The 24,186-nt window shown below is 31.1% G+C and overlaps 1 protein-coding gene across 2 annotated transcripts in view; it reads right to left on the reverse strand.

Moving 5' to 3' along the window:
* LOC123715811 (mucin-5AC) overlaps positions 1–24,186 on the reverse strand; it is a 69,505-nt gene that overhangs the window by 24,090 nt on the left and 21,229 nt on the right. For both annotated transcript variants that reach the window (XM_045671129.1, XM_045671128.1), the window contains exon 2: positions 40–105. In XM_045671129.1, coding sequence (XP_045527085.1) covers positions 40–105 — 66 coding nt within the window. The remainder of the gene's footprint in view (positions 1–39; positions 106–24,186) is intronic.

The following is a 24,186-nucleotide window of genomic DNA, read 5'->3' on the forward strand; positions in this document are numbered from 1 at the left end:
ACCTGGTAGATTAAAAACAACATGCAAGAGATTACTCACCCCTGTTCTCAGGAACTCCTTCTCTTTTTATTCTCGACGCTTCTATAGGTTCGTTCTCATTCATTTCTGAAACAAAAACAAAAAACTATTTATATTGTGTTTTGTTCCCGCGAGTACGCACTAAAACAAAATTTCTTTAAAAGCTTATAAATTAATGTATTACTTTATTTATATAAATCGACGTTTGTAATGCTTTACGACTAACTGTAGTAAATTGTATTAAACAAAATATTAACGTGGTAAATTTTCTTAATAATCCTGAAAAAGTTTACAATACAACGAAATCAAAGCTTTCTTGAATAGTATGTGACTTCATCATATAAGCTTGCTTTTCTGTAGGGGATTTTTTAATTGAATGTATTTGTTATTCACTAGCCCTTTTCTAGTACAAAATCAGGATTAGTTGGTTAGTTAAATATCTTCCAAATATTCAGTTACTCGTAACCGTAACATGTCAACATAAAACAATTATCTTTATTCCGTTCTTAATAAATAGTCAATACAACAAAAAAGTTATGAAAATCAACCATCTTAGAAAACAAGTCCTGATGTATATAGTCTATAGAGTATGCCAACACAGCTAATGTAAAAAGTATGACAGGCTAAGTAAGTCAGTGGGTTCGATGCTCATTATATGCAGGGTGCGTGCCGACCCAGTATTAGTTCCTGTCACATACCAATGTTTTTTTAACCGCATGACGACTTTCTTAATATGTATGAAATGCCTACGCCCTAATGATCCAGTAACAACGTTTCGTCATGATAACTAAAGTAATAAACAGTTTTATAGATTTGTAAAATTTTATCGCGAAATGAAAAAAGCACAAAGTATTTTTTCAAATTACCAGCGGATGAAAATGTTCTTTAAATTTTGTTATCAATATTTTACAAGCTATGCTTATTGTGCTTATCTTTTTCTCTATATCGCCGCTATTTATTAGACAATCAATGGTTTGGAATAAATTATTAAAGGTTTACATAATCAGTGGCTGAAAAGTTAAAGGCTAACATAGAAGAAATCAATAGGTCAAATTAGGGTTCCAACGTAAACTCTAGTGAGAGTTTATCAACGGCCATTCGTAAGTGAAATATTGCAACTGGGTGTTAACTCAAAACTATGTCACTGGGTAAAGTCATTGCACTTATACAGGTTATGGCAAAATGATATTTATTAGAAAGGAGTAAATGTCTTAATATCGTGAACGAAACTTCTTGCTATTTAGCATATTATTGCTGTAGTCATTTGAGCAACATGCAGCTGCATATTATATGAACTTATTCATAAATGTACTATAACTCTTAATTAGTAAAATAATGTTTTGTCACTTTTGTTCCAAAATGATACATCCTTGTATATAGTATATAGTGTATATATTTTGAAACTAAGTACCTACATTGATGTATATGAAGTCATCTGGCTGAATTTAGGCATGTATATTTTAAATGGTTTTGTAGTCAAGTAGGTTATCAGCGTAACGATTTCTCCCTTCACGACCATGTGTCCATTTCACATATAGAAAAAAAAATCAAAAGCCTAATTGAGGGTAGATTATTGCTTACCCTAAGAGCTCTATTGTTCCTTGTTTGCAAAGTTTAGTTTCTGAATAATAAAAATTTAGTCGATTTTAAATCTTACGTTACTTTTAATCCGATAATCACCAAGGCTCATCCTTTCGGTTATTAAAATTGCAATCTAATGCAACACGTCCACACGATGTCGTAAAGTGTCGTTAGTCGTAGCTCGCATTGTGTAAAAATTGCGTCCATTATACGATTTTAATCGTGAGAGATTTTTTGCGAAATGCAAATATTTTTACCCATAATCGTTCACGAGTGTGAAATAATTTTTATTGCAATTTATGAAGATTAAATGAACATGTTTGGAAATAATGATGTAACAATTATTTTTGTATTCACAATCTTTTGTTGAGTATTGTCAGATGAATAGAAAATATGGTTTGTCCGGTCTGGAAATTAGATTTTTATTTGGTGTTATAGAATACATATCTACGCATTTTTAACCACGAGGATCAGAAAATTAGGGAAAATTAAAAGAGACTTCTCCTGATAGAACGCGATTAATTGGGATAATTATTTGTTTCACCTCAAAATTCGTATCATGCTAAAGTGTTAAGTGTTATTGTAGTGACTTTAAAATTTAAAGTACACATGTCAGAAGGGAAAAGGGGAATGCGCCTACGACGACGTGTATCATTTTGTATATGTTCAAAAACCAATGAATTCAATGACTACAATAATTATTAGTTCTACAAAATAAAATATGTGTGGAGCATTGTCTAACAAAATCTGACTAAATTGCTTGACTTGGCACCGACTTCCTAAAAATCTTTATGTATCTAATAACATGTTGTATTAATTTATACGTCGATTTAGTAACACGTTTGAATAAAAACATATTGGTGAAATACGAAAACTTTGATAAGTCTACTTTTGATACAAAAACCCACATATAACGTTGTGAAATGTAAGCCTTGGAGTTTTAGTTCTAGTATGTCAGTGTCCCAATTATTAGTATATAAATAAAATAACAATCCATTAATATAATAAGCACTTTAATCGATATATAGCAGAATTAAAAACCCTTAGCGTATTTTAAAACGATTTCAAAACGGACCGATATTGTGCAAACCAGTTTATTAATAGGCTTTCTAAGTGATTGTAGGACCTTGTTATTAGATAACACACATCTAAAACACATATATCACTTTCTATATTTTGGTATTGCAAAATCTTCTTAAGAAACAATTAAGACTGAGTCACTGTGACGACATAATTTTTTAATGATTTCCTTTAACGAGATTTTAGTTGACAGTTCAGTTAGAACGAGTAAAAAAATGTTGTGTATCGAATTTTTAATTTAAACGAATATTTAGAAGTCGTTGAATATTTTCAAGGAGAACTTGTTTTTGACCAAAGGATATGATGAGTCAAACGTGTCATTAGGTCACTTGATTGTTAAATTTTAACAGGATATTAGTTCCATCTTTTTTACAATTGATAAACAAAACCTTAAATAATTTATTTTCGGACTTTATTTACGAAAATACATTGAAATATATGACCGTATAGGTAAAATAGTAACATCAAAAAGTCAGGTCACTCACTAGTGAATCGATGGTAAAGTAAGGCGAGGGCGCCTGAGATGTTTGACGGAAACCCAAGTTCAAAGTAGCCAGGGTGTCTCCCGGGGGATGGGTAGTGATAGTAGATCAGAACAGAAAAATATAAGTATGGACTAGTCCATATTGTTCGTCAAAATTTATTTTGACTGCCTATTAGAATTAGTCCCATTTAATATTCTAAATTGTTACTGTGTCAATTTCGTAATAAAAAATAAAGCAATGACGCTACAACCTTTTTAGGTCTGGGCCTCAGATTTATGTATCGGTTTCGTGATCTTTTGATAATCTAATAGGCAAGTAGGTGCCTTCTGTGCCTGACGCACGCCGTCGACTTTTTCGGTCTACGGCAAGCCGGTTTCCTCACTATGTTTTCCTTCGCCGTTTGAGCGAGTGTTAAATGAGCACATAAAAAGAAGATCCATTGGTGCACATCCGGGGATCGAACTTACGACCTCAGGGATGAACGTCGCACGTTGAAGCCACTAGGCCAACACAGCTCAATTTCGTAATAATGTCGTAAATTTACCAACTAAAATTGTTTAATACGTTAAAAAATCCTTGTCGGTGAGAAAAGAGATTTTAAATTAATTAAATCCTTAACTTTGTTCTTATATCCTCATTTTCACTTTATTTTCCCAGGCCTCTGAAGGTTAATAACATTCACTTGTTGCGAAATGGTTACGTATCTTGTTATAGATATAATTGCAATAAGTATATCGGATATTGTTACAAAACTTTTACTATTGAACTAAGCACAAGACGCATTCAAGTTTATTAAATTCGAAAGTATGTTATAAGTATATTTAAATTTTCGAACAAAGATTTATTCTAAATCTACACAGACAATAAAATCAAGTGACTAAAGCGTTGCATATTGTATTTAAATTTGGAATTATGGTTTCTTCATCATATATAGTCTATATCAGTATTATAGCATGGCTTGGTTGGTAATTCACATGGTGAAGGCCGGCTCTAAGTTCGAATGGCGACGAAACAAATTTTTTTTAGGTTAGACACGAGCCGAATGAAACTGACCAGTAAATCACAATCAAATTTAAACAATTACAAAGCTTTATTACTTGATATTTGAAAAAAAACTTTTAATTATTTTGAAGTTTAAGTTAGTATTCAAAACCAATATGTACTTTGAAAGGAAGTTTAACAATAACGTCATAAACTGAACACACGTCATAAAACCAAACATGGCATAGAAATCTCATGAGAAATGGGGAAACCTACTTAACTTCATTTGCATATAATGTCGACTTAGATTACACTAATATTGCTTTTTATTCGCGTAGGTACATGAAGGAAACACTTACCAGATTAGAACTCATTAATTTAGCACAATTATTCATTTAGCACAATTATTTATTTTGCATTGAAAATCATCTATATAAAAAAAATATTAATTTTGTTTGAAAACAATTGTCCTCGACATTTTGAATCCTTAAATCATGTAACAATGTAATTGTTGTTGTTTTCGATTCAACTGAACTTAATGGACCCAAAACCCTTGCTAAGTTACATATAGATACAGCGCATGCGCTAAACGAGAGCTACAGATGCTTAAAACATTGAAAAATAAAAACCACATTTTAAAAAAAGAATACCGGCGATTCTTTGAAACAATTATTCTAGGAACATTTTAAAGCGTGTTGTCAAATATAATCTAGAATATTGTCGATTGGTTAATTTTAAATTTGGAAGCCTAAAAAACAACTTAAAAACAGCAATGTGATGCTATTACGTATATAGAGGTTACAAGGAACTCCCCTTTAAATCGTTTTAAATTATTTATAATATCCATATGTAGTTGTTTCAGTATTAGAAGTCTTGGAATCGTGTCAAAAAAAACTAAACCTTTAAATCGGACTAGGGTTCCAGAATGGTAATGGATTGATGTTTTTATTTTTCGCATAGATTCGATACAATTTTTTTTAAAGAATCAATGTCTATAATTTATGTTTCAAATCAAAATTCAAATTTAGAAAACATATTTATCATGACAGCTTTCACTATTTAATCTTAACTTAAAGATAACAATAAAAAGAATGTTTGGTTATAGAACGCGAAATTCGGTGAAAGTGTGGAGATTCACATTTTTTACATTTTCACACGCCCAAAGTAATAATGTAATTTTTTCACAGTTCAATAGCCGTTAAGGACATAGTAGAAAATTGTATGGTATATGTTATAAATAAAAAATATTTAAATTATGCACATGGGCTTAACGATAGTTTGGCCAAATATTTATAAAACAAAATCACCAATGCGTACAACTACGACGCATATCTTACACGATCATGTTTTAAGGGTCTATAAAATTAACATAATACATACGTTTTTCATAAAAACACCAATGAAATTAATATATTTTTGAAAATATTGACAGCTCATCTTAGAGAAACTGTCTTGTATACCATATAAATTCTTTGTAACAAATCGCAGAACTAACCGTTTAAGCATTTGGTTTAGTAATGCATGATTTACATTGAATGTGGACACGGGTTTGAGGTCAGCCAAGTGTAAATAAAATTAACACACTTTTAATTGCTGTGAAATTTCATTTAACGAACACGTTTGTACGTGAACTAATGTAAATAGTCTTTATATGAGCTACGCGAGAGTTATTACTTTGGTAGAATCAAAAATCTCAATAAGAATGTATTTGTAAGAATGGGCTTTCACAAGAATTCGTACGTAAAATGAATCATTATTGGGAAAGCAGAGAACAGCAAGGACAGAATTTATATTGCACGCGTTTTGCGATGAAAGTTATATTTTAAAATTAGAATCACATTCAAAGACGTGTTCGAAATTCAAATGAGACACTTTTATTATAAATCACGCCAAACTCAGTCTTAGTTAATTTTTATCAATCATCATAACATTAATAATGTGAAAGAAGTCATACTTTTACGCTTAAGTCGCTGAATCGCATACGATAAAGTTGAAAAGATGGTTTATAAGCTTTCTCCTTAAAAAAACACTTAATCGTTTAAATTTAACCCAGTTGAATTTAATTCGTTTATAAAGGCCATAAATTAAAGAGTTTGCGAAAAAAATGTTTCAGCGAAAATACGAGTTCCAGTTTCAAATTTAATACAAAATAAGAAGAAATATTAAATTATGACCAGTGACAGTACGTGACGATATTTCATACCGTTTGCAACGGGTATTAGAGCCAGATGCATTAAAATATAGTGTCGTGAAAGCAGTTTTAATTAGCATTTCACTAGTAAAATGCAGTTAAATAGTCATACGAACATCGTAGGAATAAATGATTAAGTGAAATCCTCCTATGGGGCAAGCTATCACTACCTACAAAGTAATATTTGGTTTTCCAGTGTTTTTTTTTATATAATTGAAATGTTTATAATTATTAGATAAACGATGGCCCTAGGTTTTCTCAACAGTTAGGATGATATGACAATTATTAGATGTGTTCACAATGGAGGTTAATTGTAAACCGCAAAATCTTGACCTACAAGCAACCACTGTAATCGAAGTAATAAACTTTATTCGTGACATAAGAATATGTATTAAATTATACCATAATATTTTCTAGAATAGTTTGACTGTAGATATTTATTTTAAAATCATAAGGAATTCTTAAAAAAGGTTTGATACCATCAGCTTACAAAAAGGGCAATAATAAGCAGTAATAATTAAAAAAAATTTAAATTCAAATTCCGAATTCTCACAGTCTTCAATTGTTATCTGTGGAGGCCACGTGATAAGAGAAACCTGTGTTCGCGCCCAAATTTAAAATGAGAACCTGTTTCGCGGGCTTTTCACTTGACCCCCTTTCCGTTCATTCCTCACGTTCTCACTTTCAATTTTGATAGTTTGTATTATAACTGTTTTTTAATCAAACAACTCAATGAATTGAATATGTATTTAACGTAAAACACATCACCTCTTATCAAGCGAGCAACAAATTCACCAATAAATAAGTTTTTCATTATTTAAGCTTCTTTGAAGAAAACAATAATAATATACATATCTAACGTACCTCTTGTTATTGATTATTATATTTCTAATAAGTAGTTACATCAGATTTTACTAGGATATCATAAGTCAACCCTTGGTGTCATCTCTAGGAAGTCTAGTTTAAATGTGAAGGCAATAGTAAATGTTTCAATGACAAGTCAACTTCCAGTTGGTCACGCACTAGAATAGTTGCGTTCATCGCGAATTCTGAGAAACAGCTTTTAGGTTATATATATTATGTTATATTCTAAAGATTAATAACGTGTAGAAGGCTATCTCTAGCGGTTTAATAATTTGATTCATAATTGTCGAGAATAAAGAAATTTAATATTGTTACAAATAAAAGCTTTTTGCGGGTACATAATTTATTTTAAATAATTAATTTCAAAAAGTTCCGCTACAAATTAAGATTATACCATCTCTGGATTACTTCTAGATATTTCCAATAATCTACGTCAAACTACTAATGCTAAGGTCATATTCAAAATATATTTAAATAAAAGTGATTAAATATCCTCGATATAGTATAATCGCCATACCATTCAGTGACCTCGACAGAACCTTACTTTCTATACAAGAAACTGGTTAATTTCCTGCTCAGACTTGTGCTATATTATTTAATAATACTATATAACATACCAAAAAATCTCTACAATTTTCAAAGTATATTCACGCACAAAAATTTGACAAAGGACAAAGTATAATTACTATATAGGTTTCGATTCAAAATTAAAAACGTTCTGTTTCTATGTGTAATGCTGTGTGCATCTTCCAAATACCCTCAGAATTTAGACATTATGTATTCTTAAAAAGGTAATATATTCGGTGAATTGGTGACTAAAAACAGTGGCGGAGAGTTTATTGCCAGTTCTTCTCTTCTGTTGACTGGCAAGTAAATGTAATATTAGAAGCAGTTAAAATTTTTTTTTGACGTTCATAAGTGTACCTTGTGTTACCTATATGAATAAATGATTTTTGACTTTGACTTTGAATGCACTTAAAAGTATTGCCAAAGTATACACAAATTTTAATTCCTTGTAAGTACCCTCTTTCGATAGTTTGCCAACCCAGGCAGAGTAAAAACACATGACTGTGGTAGCGCACCTTACTAAAATGAAAGAAATTGTACCTTTGTTTATTTTTTTATGGTACATTTAGTTTAAAACCGTTATATAAAGATATTTATCTTATGTACCTATATATAATAGTATGATGATTAATATTCTACTTTGAGTTAAGCATTATATTATACATAAACAAATCAAACGGTGTAAGCAGGCCTTATTAAGCTTATTTCAACCATTACGGTATATAACGGTTATGTTTATATGTATCTTAAATTTTTTTATAAGTAATTTTCACAATTTCAGTAAATTCATTTGATAAAATTCAGATTTTGTGACAAAACACAAGAACATAAAAAAAATTGGTTGCAAAAATCTATCAAAATATATAATTTTTACGTAAGAACCAGACCATTTACCGTAATGGATTACGTGTTACCGTTTCGATCCGTTAACTACGGTTAGCTGTGACCACTCACGATTATAATTAATTTCGTTATTTAATTTTAACCATATTTTATAAGAGTACTTGCAAATATTATTCGTATAGCAAAATATTCTAGAAGGCTATGGTTTTATTTTACTTTTAGATGACACTTTTGTGTTCTATTTTCAAAATGTAATATCTCTTCTGTCTATCATTGTTTTTGGTATAATCTAGATCACTTATTATATTATTTCCATACCTCAACATTTAATCACTTAAATGTTGAGCTATAGAAATAATGTACTAAATTTTCGCATAACATATTAATGTATCGTTGAAGTTTTATGTAAAAAAATATTATTTTAACATATTTTTCTCCCCTTCGACCTTTAGGACATATAATCTAAATTGTTTCTATTACAGTCAATTTAAGTGCTAAAACAAGAGTCTTAAAAAACCCGTGACAACGCTTGGCTTAGATATCTTTAACTAATAGCCTTCTAAGGCCTTCTGTGCCTGATACACGCCGTCGGCTTTTTAGGTCTCAGTCATGCCGGTTCCCTATGTTTTCTTTCGACGAGTGAGTATCAAAGGCACACGTAAAATCTAATAGGGTACAGTTGGGGTACTTGCGGACCCAAGAGATAAATGTAGCACGCCCAAGACACTACTGAGAAAAACTTTAACCACTGCCAACACTGAGAAAGACTAAGATCCACCAAATATATATCTAGACATTTATATAAAAAAATAATATAAGTGGCGCTTCAACCTTTTTAAGTCTGGGCCTCAGATTTCTGTAACTGTTTCATGATCATTTGACAATCTAATAGGCAAGAAGTTGATCAGCGTCCTGTGTCAGGCACACACGCCGTCGACTTTTTGTGTCTAAGGCAAGCAGGTTTCCTCACGATATTTTCCTTCACAGTTCGAGCAAATGTTAAATGTGTACATAGAAAGAAAGTCTATTGGTGCACAGCCGAGGATTGAACCTACGACCTCAGAGATGAGAGTCGCACTCCGAAGCCACTAGGCCAACACTGGTCTTCAACAACAATATGGCTGATCTACTGCTAGATTTATATTATATGTTACATTGTCTACACACACATCTAAATTGCCCACGTCATTCTGGTACAAAAAAGGATTGACAATAGCAATATAACGTGGAATGTAGAAATAATGAAACGCATTTTATAAACGTATTAGATCGAAATACCTCCTGGTCATTGTACAATTGTTCAATAAAATTCTTATGTACTTGTTTATGTAACATTTAAATGTATTTGAGTTACCAAAACAACAGTTTCATTTGGAATCAGTCATAGTTAGACCAGTTTGTATTTTATACATTTGTACCCAGTTTGTACTTATAAGAGGGGAAATTATTTAAATGTAATACTCAGCAATGAGAGTTTAAATACTGTTAATTTTGTAATCGTAAATTGCCTATGAAGGTATAATGAATGTCCGAATCTGCAGTCTGCCTTGCACGTCCGGCCTTGGTATTTATTCGAGATCCTACGACCTTCCCTATCTTGTAGTCGCATGTAACAATAACCCAGACTGTTGCATAAAATTAAGTTTTACGATTTCACAATTGTAATAATTCTGTTCGAATTCATTTGTCAGGGGGAGTGTATATTTATCGGCTGCTTAATTAGCAACTGGAAGATAAGAATTGTTAAGTTATAACATCTAAAATCACGCGGGCTTTCGGCCTTATTCTTGCCAAAGTACTTACTGAATATTATTACTATATTATTAACGTAAAATATTAAAAAAATACAAAGTATTCAATGACAAATACAAATCCTTTTCTACGGTACCTAATACCACAAGATGAAGTAACCGGATAATTACCTGAAACAATAAAACTCATAAATACATATGAACAAAACATCGAGTAGGAACGCCTTCGAAAGGGCACATTTTGACACGTAATTTTTCTTAGCTTAGTAAAAGTTATTGGGATCCTAAAGTTAGACAAAAATGTTCTATATCGGAATCTATAGATAAAGAACAAACTACACACAACAATATTATAACCTTAAATATATGTACAAAAATGGTACACGCATAAAATAATTATTTAATCTGGCAGTAGGCGTGCAGGCCTCGCAGAGTAGTAACAAACGATCGAACTGCGTATGGGCCGGACAGCAAATCGCTACATACCATATCGATTTGTAATTTACTTTTGCGTGTAATTTTACATAAAGTAATTCAGTCTTTAAGTTTTGTGTCGTATGTAAGTTTTTTAATTTAAGTGTTGCGAGAATACTGCCGAAACGATCGATATTTTATATGTTTTCAGATCGAATTCGATCGAATCCAAAAACGACGTCAAATGTCCTACGCTACTGTAATTATATATCACAACTATCGCATTGGCTATTAGGTATTAGGGTAGTTGTATAAATAAATAAATGTTTGTTTTATTAACGTCCAGAAATAATCTACATTTAGCCGAAAGGCGATTTACATATTTTGTTTTGGTTTTTTGTCATGTTTACGTTAATGTCATGTAAACAAAACGGTATTATGTCTTCTTAGCGTTTTCTAATTGTAACACAAATATTTCACGAATGTGTATTATCGGTACTATACATTTCGCTTCATAAGCTTGTAGAACAAATTCATCAATCATAGCTAATCCCATAGTGAATGTTCAATTCTCATAGGAATTTGTAACATGATTGATGTAACATTAAGCGCAAAAAGAAATTGAGTAAAATCATTGTACAATACATTCACGCATTGTTTGAATTGCGTGCACCTTGTTTCCGTTACTTGATTTCCTGTCCACATCGAAGATAATTTTCCTCCATACATTTGTTCAAGAATTTGGTTATTTCAAGATGAAAAGATTTTTTTTTTAAAGAAATAATCGAACAGTGTTTGCATAGGGGCTTAAGCATGCGACACCTAACCGTTCGTTCGAACGGCTACCAATAAATTTACGACACGAGTCAGACAAAGAAGGCCCTCACGGATCACCTTGTATATAAAAAAAAGTTACCGAGGCAATCGCCTCTTAGTTTAGCTTATTATTATTAAGTTAATGAAATATAAAATCATATGCACACTTTTAATATATAAAGTTGAATAATCTAACAGGATCATTCTTTCGTATTAGGCCTTTTATTTTCTGAGAAGAATTGTTTTGTGCATCTCCCCACTCTAGCTTGATTAAAAACTTATTAACATACATTTCACGGTAATGGTAACAAATAAAAACGTCATCTTATCGACAGTAGTGTTGTGCTTCGCGTAGCGTAAAAACACTGCGATGCAATCTACGTACATGAATGAAATAAAAAATGTAATTTGAACCTTTCTAAAACGTTCAATAGAAGAAAATAGCCTTAAAGTTTATAATAACTAACTTTATACGAAAAATTATGGGGAGGCAAAATAAATAAATAATAAAAGTTGTTTAAAACAAGTGCTAAGGATGCTTAGCCTAATTAGACAGGACTTTACGCACAACGGACATAATAGACGTCTAAGTGCGGAAACTGAGTCCTCGTTATACATACAAGTGTAATATAAAACAGCAAAATTATAATAAAAATTATTATCAACAGTATCGGGCTGACTTAAAAAAATATAACTAAGCATTTCTTTTTAAAACAAAATTTGTTTCTGTAAAACAAAGGTTCACACGAAAACATTTTAATTGCTAAATGAAACTTTCATCTCTAACTATAAATAGTAAAATTACATGTTACGAGCTTTCTCGAGCTTCAAAGTAATCAAACGGTTATAATTATTTCTTCGAGTCAGTTTAACGCTTTTAACTTTTACATAGGTCCGATTACAAATACGCCATATAACGAAGATCCATTACGAAAAGCTATTAATTTTAATTGTGTATTGAAAATTATACGTTTTCTTGCCTCGCGTTTTCCACTATTATAACACACTATTTAGACTATTCATAATACCAGGCCTTGACTGTATGACTTTGCGTATAAACAGAAAAGCGTACTGAAAGATTTCTATGAGTAAAATTCAATGAATCTTAACACTAAAAGATAAAAGATAAAGAAAACAACGTATCACGAGAACCCACTTCATTTGTGTGTAATTCTATGTCTCAATAGTGATTTAAACGAATAAAAATAACAAAAGAAATGTGTTAAATAAGTTATATTTTTACTAGCTACTTAAGAACACGCCATCTCTGATCACATTCAGCAAAACTAGTCTATTCGGACTATTAGTAAAAGTTATAATTTATGATCATTTTGTAAGCTAAAACGTATTTTTGTGTTAACCATTAATCATTACCGTAACATTACATCACTGATAATTTGTCATAATACTTTCGAAACCTTTATTTTCAAAGCTAAGTATGCCCGTATGACTAAGTGAACCACGCACTTTGTATCTACAAGCATTGTATTCAGTTTAATAAACGACTAAATAAATGAAATAAATAATTTTTCGTGGATATCGCAAAGCGGCTTTTATGTTTTTTTCTTTAATAAAGATTATCCAATATTTTGAGCATCATCAAGTTTTATCACGATATCGTGACTATTTTGAACAAAAACCATTGTATTTGCGTTAAATAATAAAACATGATTTTGTATCGACGTAATAGGAACTAAATATCTAATAATAATAATCAAAAACCGACGTTGTTTTTAATCAACTGCAAAAAACTGACGGATGAAGGATTTATACGATATCGATTACTATTGGTCAAATATTACTTTAAAAATCTCAGTATTCGGTGAGGAATACTGTATAAAAGAACCGGTTTCACCATATTCGGTTTTTTATAGACACGTAGGTGGATCAGCCTGTGCCTTACCCACGCCGTCGACTTCCTGGCTCTATGATGTTTTCCTTCCCCGTAAGAGCGAGTTTAAAATGCGCGCAAAGAAAAGCCATCTTGTACACAGTCTGAGTTTGAGCACTACTCATACTATAATTTGTTGCAGGACTTTCAACCAAAAAAACAAAAAAAAACATAATTTTTAAGATAAATACCGTCGTATTACATCGTCGTTAGATTAATAATTATATTTATAAAAAAAATCTCTGTACTATAGCTACTTTTTTAACGTTAATTATTTACTGAATTAAAGAAGCAGAGGAGTAAAGAATAGGTCTAAAATGGTCTCTATTTTAGACCTATTGAATTTATAATAAACTTTAAAAATCGTATGTGCGACCGTAAATGATCATGAAGCAAGTATTGACGAAAGAATGAGCAACAGTATTGACGTGTTTGAGTTTTTATGTACCTTCTACCTGTACTACCTGTACCTGTACATTTAATACGGTCAATATGACATTCACACAATATTTTTAACATTGTTTTTCCTATAACATGACCCGAAAGCTAGCTTTTGCTTATTTGTTAACACCACGATCATAAGTTTCGAACCGTGTTGCGAAAATCGATCTCGTTTTGACTATGTCAGGGTTATATGTTTTTCATACTTATACTTAACGTATTACATCATTCTTTTTAATATTAATTAATATTAAACTAAATATTTTCAGGTTTTAAAATTGTATGAATTGTTACGCGGATAGTAATTTTAAACGCTTATGTCTAATATTGATGTTTTTCGTTTAATGTTGTAATATTGTGTTTTCAGATGTTAATTGTTTGTATTTAAAGCATATTATTTTATTTATTACAAAAAACTATAGGTACTTGCAAGTTTAAACAGATGTAGCACTTAAAAGTTTTAATATGTACAAATAATTTTCTACATAACAAAATAATACAATACGAAATAACAAAAACTATTACAGACCAAACTATAGTTACACTTAATGTTTCTAAATAATTTTATTACTAATTGAAGTAAATAGAGCTTATATTGAATTATTAAAACGTATTCAATAAAACAGGTTCAAGGCGAACATATATTGCCTGTTGTTTGCTATGTAATCGATTAAATTAACCTAGAATTAAGCAGGATTTGTTAAATCTATGGAATAAATTTGTTACATAATCAACCTGTCACGCCCTTAATCATACAAACCAACTATTACATAACTTTATATAGAACTTTTATTGATTGTCTTTAATAAATTGTCCTACAAGGGAAAACATCGTTACCATGGTAACCATATTTAAAATAAATCTTCTAATTACAGTACTGAAGTAAGGCGAAGCGTATATCAATTCTTAATGTTAAGAAAAGCCGTGTGTTTTGTCCTTAAAAAATAAGTTTCAAATAATTTCTAAACATTAAGTGGCTCAACTAACAGCGATTTTTCCTTATGTACCGCCTACTTCAAATAACTGGACCTTAGCTTTTGTTTACCCAAACAGTATGCTAATGAATCGTTTTGCATATATAATGTTGCACCTACATTCATTTTTATTTTAATATTATTATTGAATTGATTAGTAAATATGAAGATCTTTGATATTGACGCCAAATTGTGTTTTTGATTAAGGTATAAATTATTACGTATCGCTGCTTAGTAACCTAAGTTTTTTTTAAACACATTAAAATTAAAACAACAATAAATTAAAACACATTTTTAATCGACATAAAAATTCTAAAAGCGAAAAACGTATGCTTTATATAAAAATAGGCATGAATAATTTTCTTTTTTCATAACTTGAAAAAAGTATTAACATTCTTAATTAATTTAATTAAAAACTTTCTAATTTCAATTAGGAAATTGTGTGGGAATGCTTTTAGGCCTAATTTCTTATTAAACGTATGTGTAACACACCGTAAGTTTATTGTATACTTTACAATAGGTCATGAGATCGGCCGCGCAACAAAACTACAGTGGCTATCATTCTTATATAAGTTGGATAATTCTGATATCCATTTGTGAATGAAAGTATAATAAGTACCTTGGTTAATATCATAATTATTATAATAACTCTTACACAATAACTCGGATTTCGTAAAGAATATCCAAAGTCAGGCAATTTCGGCTTAATGTTAGCAATCTGTTTAACTCTTAATTTTATTTGGTTGGAAACTATGGTTGCTTATTAAAATCTACGAGGTAATTTAGTAATTGGCATTTTTGAAGTGAAATGGCGTTAGAAAAAAAATTACCCTCAGATTTTTCCGTTACGCGCCATCTTTTTCTTGTCCCTACCACGGTTGGTTCGAAGAGATTCGAAGCCATTAATAACAAAAATATATAATAACGATAACAATGATAGTAATCATTGTATTACAATTAATGAAAATCTGTAATAAACTTAGTAGTAATAATGTAAAATGCAATAATTGTGTTATTTGTGTATATAGAATTTTTTTCATAAAATAAGGTCATAAAAAAGATTCACTTCTTACGAATGTGTACACTAGTACAAATTTCATTTTAATTATATAGCCACATTATATGTATACAATATAAAGGATATTCAAATACAACAGCAACTGGCTATTTAATAATGTATGTAGTAAAGGAATAATGCGTAAGATTTTCCAATCGAAATACCACAACTTCAACATTCATAATCTTGCAAACCTGATATGATTAGTTGACTTTATTATTTTAAATATTTATACATAATGTTGCAATTAGTGTAATGCAACTACTTGTAGTAATATACATTAAACACGTTAGGTAATGCAGCGTAATCGGAACATAAATTATGATAATGTTACATATACATTGTTTAATATTAATAAGTATGAATTACAAACTTGGCAATGGCTAAGCGCTTAAATTGCAAACTTATATAAAATCTTTATTCGCCTACGAGAGAAAGTCACTTATTGTGCCGTGTTTCTGGGTTAGTGAGTTTTAAACTCCTTTAGGACTTTAATATAAATCATCTTACAACTTTCAATAATATTTTATTTTATTACAACTTACAAAATGTCCCCATAATAGATAAATGTATGGCTACCGCCATTTTACAAAGTTCGGAAGCAATCTCGTTCTTCTTTACGCTAAGACGCTCACTATCTATTGTTTTTTATTAAGTAGTGATGCGAATTCAGAGTACTTTATCGGTAGTATAATTTTGTCAAGGAATTGGTATACGTGCGGTTGACAAATAAAAACAATATCAAATAATAAAATAACTTATTGTAGGTTAAAAGATAACAAAAAGACAAAATAAATATGAACCTGATATTGAATTATCGTTAATTGTCTTTTGTTAAAATAGCTTTTACACATTAAGAAAAACAAACACCGTGGTCACCGTGACCACGCACGCTGAAAAGCACGCGAAACGTCGGAAAAAAATTAAAATTTAGAATTATGTAAATAATTATAAGTTTTTAATAATAATAATATATAGCTTTAATCCATTCAAAAAGTGTTTTTCTTATCGTTAATTGCTAATCTAAAGTGTAGGTACTATTGTTTTAAGTGTTTTTCTTCAATAAATAATCTAAAATATAAACTATGCGTGTAGTATGTTTTTGACATTTTCTTTCTTTTATGTTTGCGATATATATAACATATACATATTTGCAGTTTCGGACTATTACAATTTCGCTCGTTAATTAAAGTGATTGTGAGTGACACGTATCTGATCGAGTCATATATGTACGTTTTAACTGACCCTGATTTCAATTGAAATTATAAAAGTAGTTAAATTGTTTCAGATTAGTTATAAATAGCATAAACGTTGCTATTTCGTAATCTCGATAGAACTGTCAATTGCGTCCTTGTACCATTTCGTGACCATCCATTTTCAATCTTTTGTTAAGTGAAGTACAAATAAACTATGATCACGTACTTTTTCTAGTTCTTTTGTAGGCACAAAATACTATACAGAGTATTTAATTGATAAATAGTGGTCATACAAATAATATAATTTTAAGAATTTTTTAAAATATTCTAGCGAAATTGATTAATACCAGTTCTATGTTTTTTATATTACTTTTTTAAATCGTCTTATTATGATAATGCAAATTTAAAAAAAACAATGCATGTATCGATAACAACGCACACCACTATGCAGCACAGTTCACAGATGAAATAGAAAATTAAATATATTAAATGTCAAGGTAAAAATAACAAATCTCTTTTATTTATATAAAACGTATGTGAAGCCTTTCACACTTTTAATCCAATATATAGATTCTTAGAAAACATAATGTTAAATATTGATTTTGAGTGATATACAATGGGCTTTTGTTTTTATTTGAAGCAAATCAACTCATGAGTGAGTACTTACACTGAAAACCCTTCCGGGAGTTTTGATTTTGGTTACAAAAGATTGGAAGGGTAAGATTCCAGATCCTTTGGCCTTCCAATCTTTTGTCTCACGTTTACGCACTGAAACAGACACACTCACACATATGCAAATCATACAAACTTGTTTATTATGATTGTTGCAGGCTGAAATTTTATAATTGTTCTTCACTGGAGAACTTAGAACTTTTAGGTTATACGCAATTTCACCAAGAGACGCGTTTGAGTTTTTTATCATAGCATTATAACGACGGATAAGGCAAGCGTTTACCGTATAATAAAAGTTTTTTCGTGACATTGACAATAGCTGTTCATTTATAAGTGGCATTGAACAGAGCACTCTCACTATCTTTGTATTCATCAATGTATGCTGAAATATGTCAAGTCGACTCTGCAGTCATCACTACTGGTTATGATACCAAGAAGTAGGTCAGAGGGATGCCTTTAATAATAGAGGATATAATAACATGTGGTTACGTACAGTAAACGTGTAAAATGCCATTAATGAATAGAATTAGTCCCAGAGAAAAGAGTGGCTGGCATAGAATCAGGTGGCGCCGGAGCAACTCCGACTTTAGCTAATCGCTGTGCTCACAAAACTAAGGAAATATAAATGATTAGAAATACTTATTATGCTACTACTACTGAGTAGTACTTTAACTGTTTCAGCTGAAAGTTTTTATACCCGTAGCAACCCGTACCAGTTACGAAGTCTCGACACTTTTCACTTTAAGCCATCCGAAATACGATTTTTTTTATTTAACCCATGGCGCGTGGACGGTATTTTTAAAAACAAATTAATGGTAACATATGAATTATTTAATAGAACAGCATAGAATCTAGCACTATCCATAAGTGTTGACCCGGAATGTACTTGCGACAAACACGATACGACTTCTTATAACTTCTTACGGCCTAGTCTTTTTGCAGGCGTTAGGAAACCTTCCACTAATAAATCGTTTATACCTATGTATGGTACTATGGAATATACCCTAGTAGTGCAGTATCATTAGGCACGTGAGTGTCAGCTACAGCTTTTTGTTCATCGACGATTTTTGGCCTAATTATAAAATTTGGAGTCAAATTATAGTTTGTTACCATCTTATTGTATTGACATTGACTTTATGAGTGATAGAGAACATACCTCTAGATAACATCCGAAAGCACACAATTACAGTATTTACGAAAATTGGTTACATAAAGTAGATTTAGAAAAGAAATTAACAAAAGGCTTTTATTATAATAGACATGAATACAAATAATACATAATTTCATTAATTTTAATAGAATTATAACTATCATTATTATCGTTATTATATATTTTAGTTATTAATGGCTCTTCGAAGCCAAAAATTTTCCAACGCTGATAAAGAAGTTTCACTTCAAAAGCTAAAAAGCTAAGCTCACGGATTCGTGGATGGCGATGCAATACAAAAGAAATAATGAATTACGAAAGCGATGATTGTGCAGGATTTGTAAATGTGAATTTATTAAAAACCCAACGTTTTGGATGGGTTTCTACAATGGTGGTCAGATATTTGTGTCACAGCAGTGTTAAAATAACTCTTAATTCCCACTAACTAAATCAGTGTCAAACAATTATCTATCTCTTTTCTTCACAGCGTTAACACTAATTAATAGAAAGATACGGATGAGTACCTTTTATGATTGTAAGATATACTCTTGAGTAACATTGAAAAAATGTTATTTTAATCCTTTGTGCTTATTTTAAATTTGCAAAACGAATAATACAAAATTATTCAATACTCTGCTTCTGACTAGATTAATATTAATGTCGATTATAATCGAATCAGGTACAAGAAAGTCATCGACAAACGATTTTATCACCGAATAGAGATCGCGGATATCATTCCAATACTTTCTAAATCCTTTTAAGACATCAAACACGTTAAGACGTGGCTAATTTATAAATATAATTGGTCTGTAATTATAACGTAACATTTTAACAAGCTCAACGTAAGTAATAATACTAGCTAAAAAATACTATTTGATTCATTGATTAGTGTCAGTCTGGGGGTGTAGAAAAGGGAGGTGTAGTCCATTGATACATAACCGGGACTCGAGCCTACGACCTCAGGAGTGAGAATCTCACGCTGAAGCCAACATTGATCTGTTTAACTTGTAGTATAGAGAAAAATTACGAGTGTGAAATTATTGTTAACGTAAGTAATAATACTAGCTAAAAAATACTATTTGATTCATTGATTAGTGTCATTCTGGGGTGTAGAAAAGGGAGGTGTAGTCCATTGATACATAACCGGGACTCGAGCCTACGACCTCAGGAGTGAGAATCTCACGCTGAAGCCAACATTGATCTGTTTAACTTGTAGTATAGAGAAAAATTACGAGTGTGAAATTATTGTTAACGTAAGTAATAATACTAGCTAAAAAATACTATTTGATTCATTGATTAGTGTCATTCTGGGGTGTAGAAAAGGGAGGTGTAGTCCATTGATACATAGCCGGGACTCAAACCTACGACCTCAGGAGTGAGAATCTCACGCTGAAGCCAACATTGATCTGTGTAACTTGTAGTATAGAGAAAAATTACGAGTGTGAAAATGTTGTTAAAATATCATTAAATTGGTTACAGCGCTTGTGAGCCTCTTGATGGTTGTAAAGCTATTCACGTAATAAAGTAATATAAAGTGTGAATTGTTTTTGATTAAACGAATAATTTGGAATTCTAAAATGGGCCCGCTTGATTAAAGCGCTTAGAACAAGTCTCAAGTAAAGAACAAGTCATGTTTTGCAGCGCTGCTTGATTTATATTATGATATTTTATATGATGATATTTTAAGATTGAAGTGGATATCATTCAGTACTGAAAAGATGTTCGTATATTATTAATATTTATTGTTAAACGTTGTCAGATAGGTGCACAATAAAAACACCGATAAAATTTTAATTTATATCAAATCAACGAAAAATAAATAATAACGTTTAAGTTTCTCTATTTTTTTTCATTGAATTCTTGGACCTTTTTCAATTAAATTTTGGACGAACAAGAATACACGTTCTAACAACGAACATCTCCTCAGCTTACAACTAGTATATAAACCTGTAAGTGTCCGGTAGGAACTACTTTCAAACAAATCAAGGTCAGGTAGAAAACGCACTAAGAACTTGAATGCTTGATGCACTGCAGCATTTTAGAGTTGTTGTCACACAAACAAAAAATATATCAACAACACTATACCATTCTTCCAAAAATTGAATGGTTTGACAGGAGAATAGTTCTGTCTAATTGTCTATGATTTTGTATCCATAGCTACTCCACTACATTCATTAGCAACTAAAATCAAACTGTGGAACAAAAGTTATCATGTACCCAGATGAATATACCGGTCCCAAGCTCCATGGAACTTGACGATGATTATTAAGGGTTTTATCAGCGTTTTTAATATTAAAAACTTAAATTCTCATTAAAACCGGACACGATATTTTATATTTTTAAAGGTCATATGATGAGTCATTTATTAGCATAAATGATACGCAAATTTTATTATATTATTATTCCGACTCAAAGAACCAAACAAAACACGCAGAGGGGAATGAGTCTTAAGTAATTATTTTTAAATGCTGACAACGTTTTTTCTTTTAGTTTCAGCTTCAATTTATATTGAACTCTTAAAATGCGTATGTGTACAAAACTATGATTTCATTCAAAATAAGAAAAACAATAGAGGAATTTAAATGTTTCGTAATTAAATCTGTCGAAAATCAAATCGCACTCAGTTCAACAGCAGAGAACATGAAGTAGTCTAGATCGTCAACATCCACGACTGTATAGTATAGTGGGAACAAACCGTGATCCATATGGTATCAAATTATTTCAGTATAACTAATAGTATTACTTTCTTATGTAGCCAAGTTCACATTTCAAGGATCGTCATACTCGCTTAAATGTCAATGTAAATGTGTAAAATATGGCGAGAGAGTCGATGGCTGTCCATGCGTGATACCCGTGAACCGGTGCTACTTGTGGCCACTGGTCAGATTTGAATTCGTGTATGCGATGATGTTAGTGATTTCGACTGTGTATTTGCGTTGTTCCCACGAGAATGAAAGTGCGTGCTCCTATTTCACCATGCCATACCATGCTGGTAGAGAACAAATCTTTGTTTTTAATTTATTTTATTATTCTTAATTACTTAAGATGTCATGTGGAACATGGTGTAATGGTTGCAGCTCCTTACAAACATTCTGTAAAACAAACAACTTGGTGATTAAAAATAGAGAGAGAGAGAGAGAGTTTATTGACAGTTCTTCTCTTCCCTTCTACGCCCTTGATTTGGGAACTGGCAGTAAAAGTAAAATTAAAAGCATTCAATATGAATTTCTTTTTTGACGTTCATAGCTGTACATTTTGTTACCTATATGAATAAATGATTCTGATTTGATTTGACTTCACGATGCTTCACATTAAAAATGTTAGATGCGCACATAGTTAAGACCTCAGGGATGAGAATGGCACTCTGAAGCCACAGCTGAGGAAACATCGTTAAATAATCGACATGCCGAAACAAAAACCGATCATGAGTGATCAGCCAACCTGTACTAGGTTCCATCAATAACTATTTATGGAGCTTTGCCTAATGCTGTACTTAAACATATCTTCCTAGTAAAAATTGTTTAGGCTTAGATGTTTCGAGAACCAACAAAAATCCAATCAAACTACATAGTTCTTTATCGCCTTAACTAACGTGGAATGTGCAAAACTTGCGACATATAGTGGAGTTACGCTAATCAGTTCGAAAAAATGAGGCATACAGCAGTTCATTTTTTATAAGGATTATAAAATACATATACATAGGTGTGTATTAACTTCGTCAGTATTGCGCGGTGAAGAAATATTCGCATGTAAAAAACATACATACCTACAGCTCCTTCTAACGAATATAGCTAACTTATTGTCCGAGAACGAGTAATCAAAATCCATCATGTTCTGTAGTATATATAATTGTCACGTCGAGAAGCTCTGAATGGAGATCTAGTTCTCTCTAATCTGTGGTTTAATAGGAAGCCTTCCATCGAGAAGTACCATAGAGGAAGTACGATACTCAAAAAGCGGCCGTTAGTTCTGTTTTGTTTTTTAATCTATATCTAAAATCTTTTAGTAAGAGATTCTAGATTGAACCTAAGCAATCTTATTTAAGATAATAAATTAATAAATTCCTAGACTGTTTCTAGTTCTCAATCTTTGCCTAGTGTAACACACACCCTAGTGATCTATTCAATCAAAAGCATAGTTCAAAACACTTTTCAAATCATTACATTGTTAATCCAATAAAAATAGTGTAATAAAACAGCTCACAGTTGTCTCTCTGGTTCTCAGGTCTGTTCTTCAAGTACTTCCTCTTATCACTATGTACTTGAAATCAACACATCAATCGATATTAATAACAATGTATCTTAAGACCGTTTTCTCTCTCAGCAAAATAGATAAAGATATGTAATCAGGAATCCTGACATAATCGTGGACCTATGAAATGAGATCAATCGGGAAAATGATGTCAATTATCATTAATAGACTATAGATTCGTAATTTCCCTCCCGCGATACGTCATTTATTTAAATGACAGATAATAAAGCGCGCAACGGCACTGTACATAGCGGATGACATGGATTCTATATTTCTTTACTGTATACTTTTGACCATAACTCATACTCAGGTGCAGCTCAAAATGCTATAACTAGTAGAAATTAACGTATGTGTAACAAAATTAAACGATTTAATATTTAACAAAATTTGATCGTAGTCAAAACTATTTTACTTTAAAATTTCTTTGTAAATTAATTAAAATCTTAAATTCTTAGAAGTTTGTTATCATAAGCTTGGAAGGCGCCGTTACTTCCTTTTTCAGTTATCTGATGGATTTGACAAGTATTAACGAATAATTGATTAAAGTAACGTTTCATATTGTATCGTTGTTGTTCTGTGATATATAATAGTGTATGTCCCGTTCCAACCAAAATCTATTTAATTGTTTATATGAAAAACATTTTCGTGTTCAACAAAAATTGTTTTTCAGAAAAATGTAGGTCGTCTAAATGAAACAAACCATGTTAAGAATGGTCCTAGTTAATACTTTATAAAGATTTCTCACTTTCAATATTATTGTAATATTTTTAATTTCTGTAACGTTTTAGTTATTTACTTTCGCATAATAAAATATATTTCCTGTATGTAGCAATACAAAAATCTTAGATCTGATATTGCAAATCGCAATAGGTCAGTGAGCGGCTTTCGTTGCAAGTGGTGCGTGTTTGGTTCCGGTTGATGCACTTTTGACGACTCGTAACCGACCCGTCGCTAGACACACAGATA

The sequence above is a fragment of the Pieris brassicae genome, chromosome 10, assembly GCF_905147105.1.
Source record: "Pieris brassicae chromosome 10, ilPieBrab1.1, whole genome shotgun sequence".
NCBI classification, from domain to species: Eukaryota; Metazoa; Arthropoda; class Insecta; order Lepidoptera; family Pieridae; genus Pieris; species Pieris brassicae.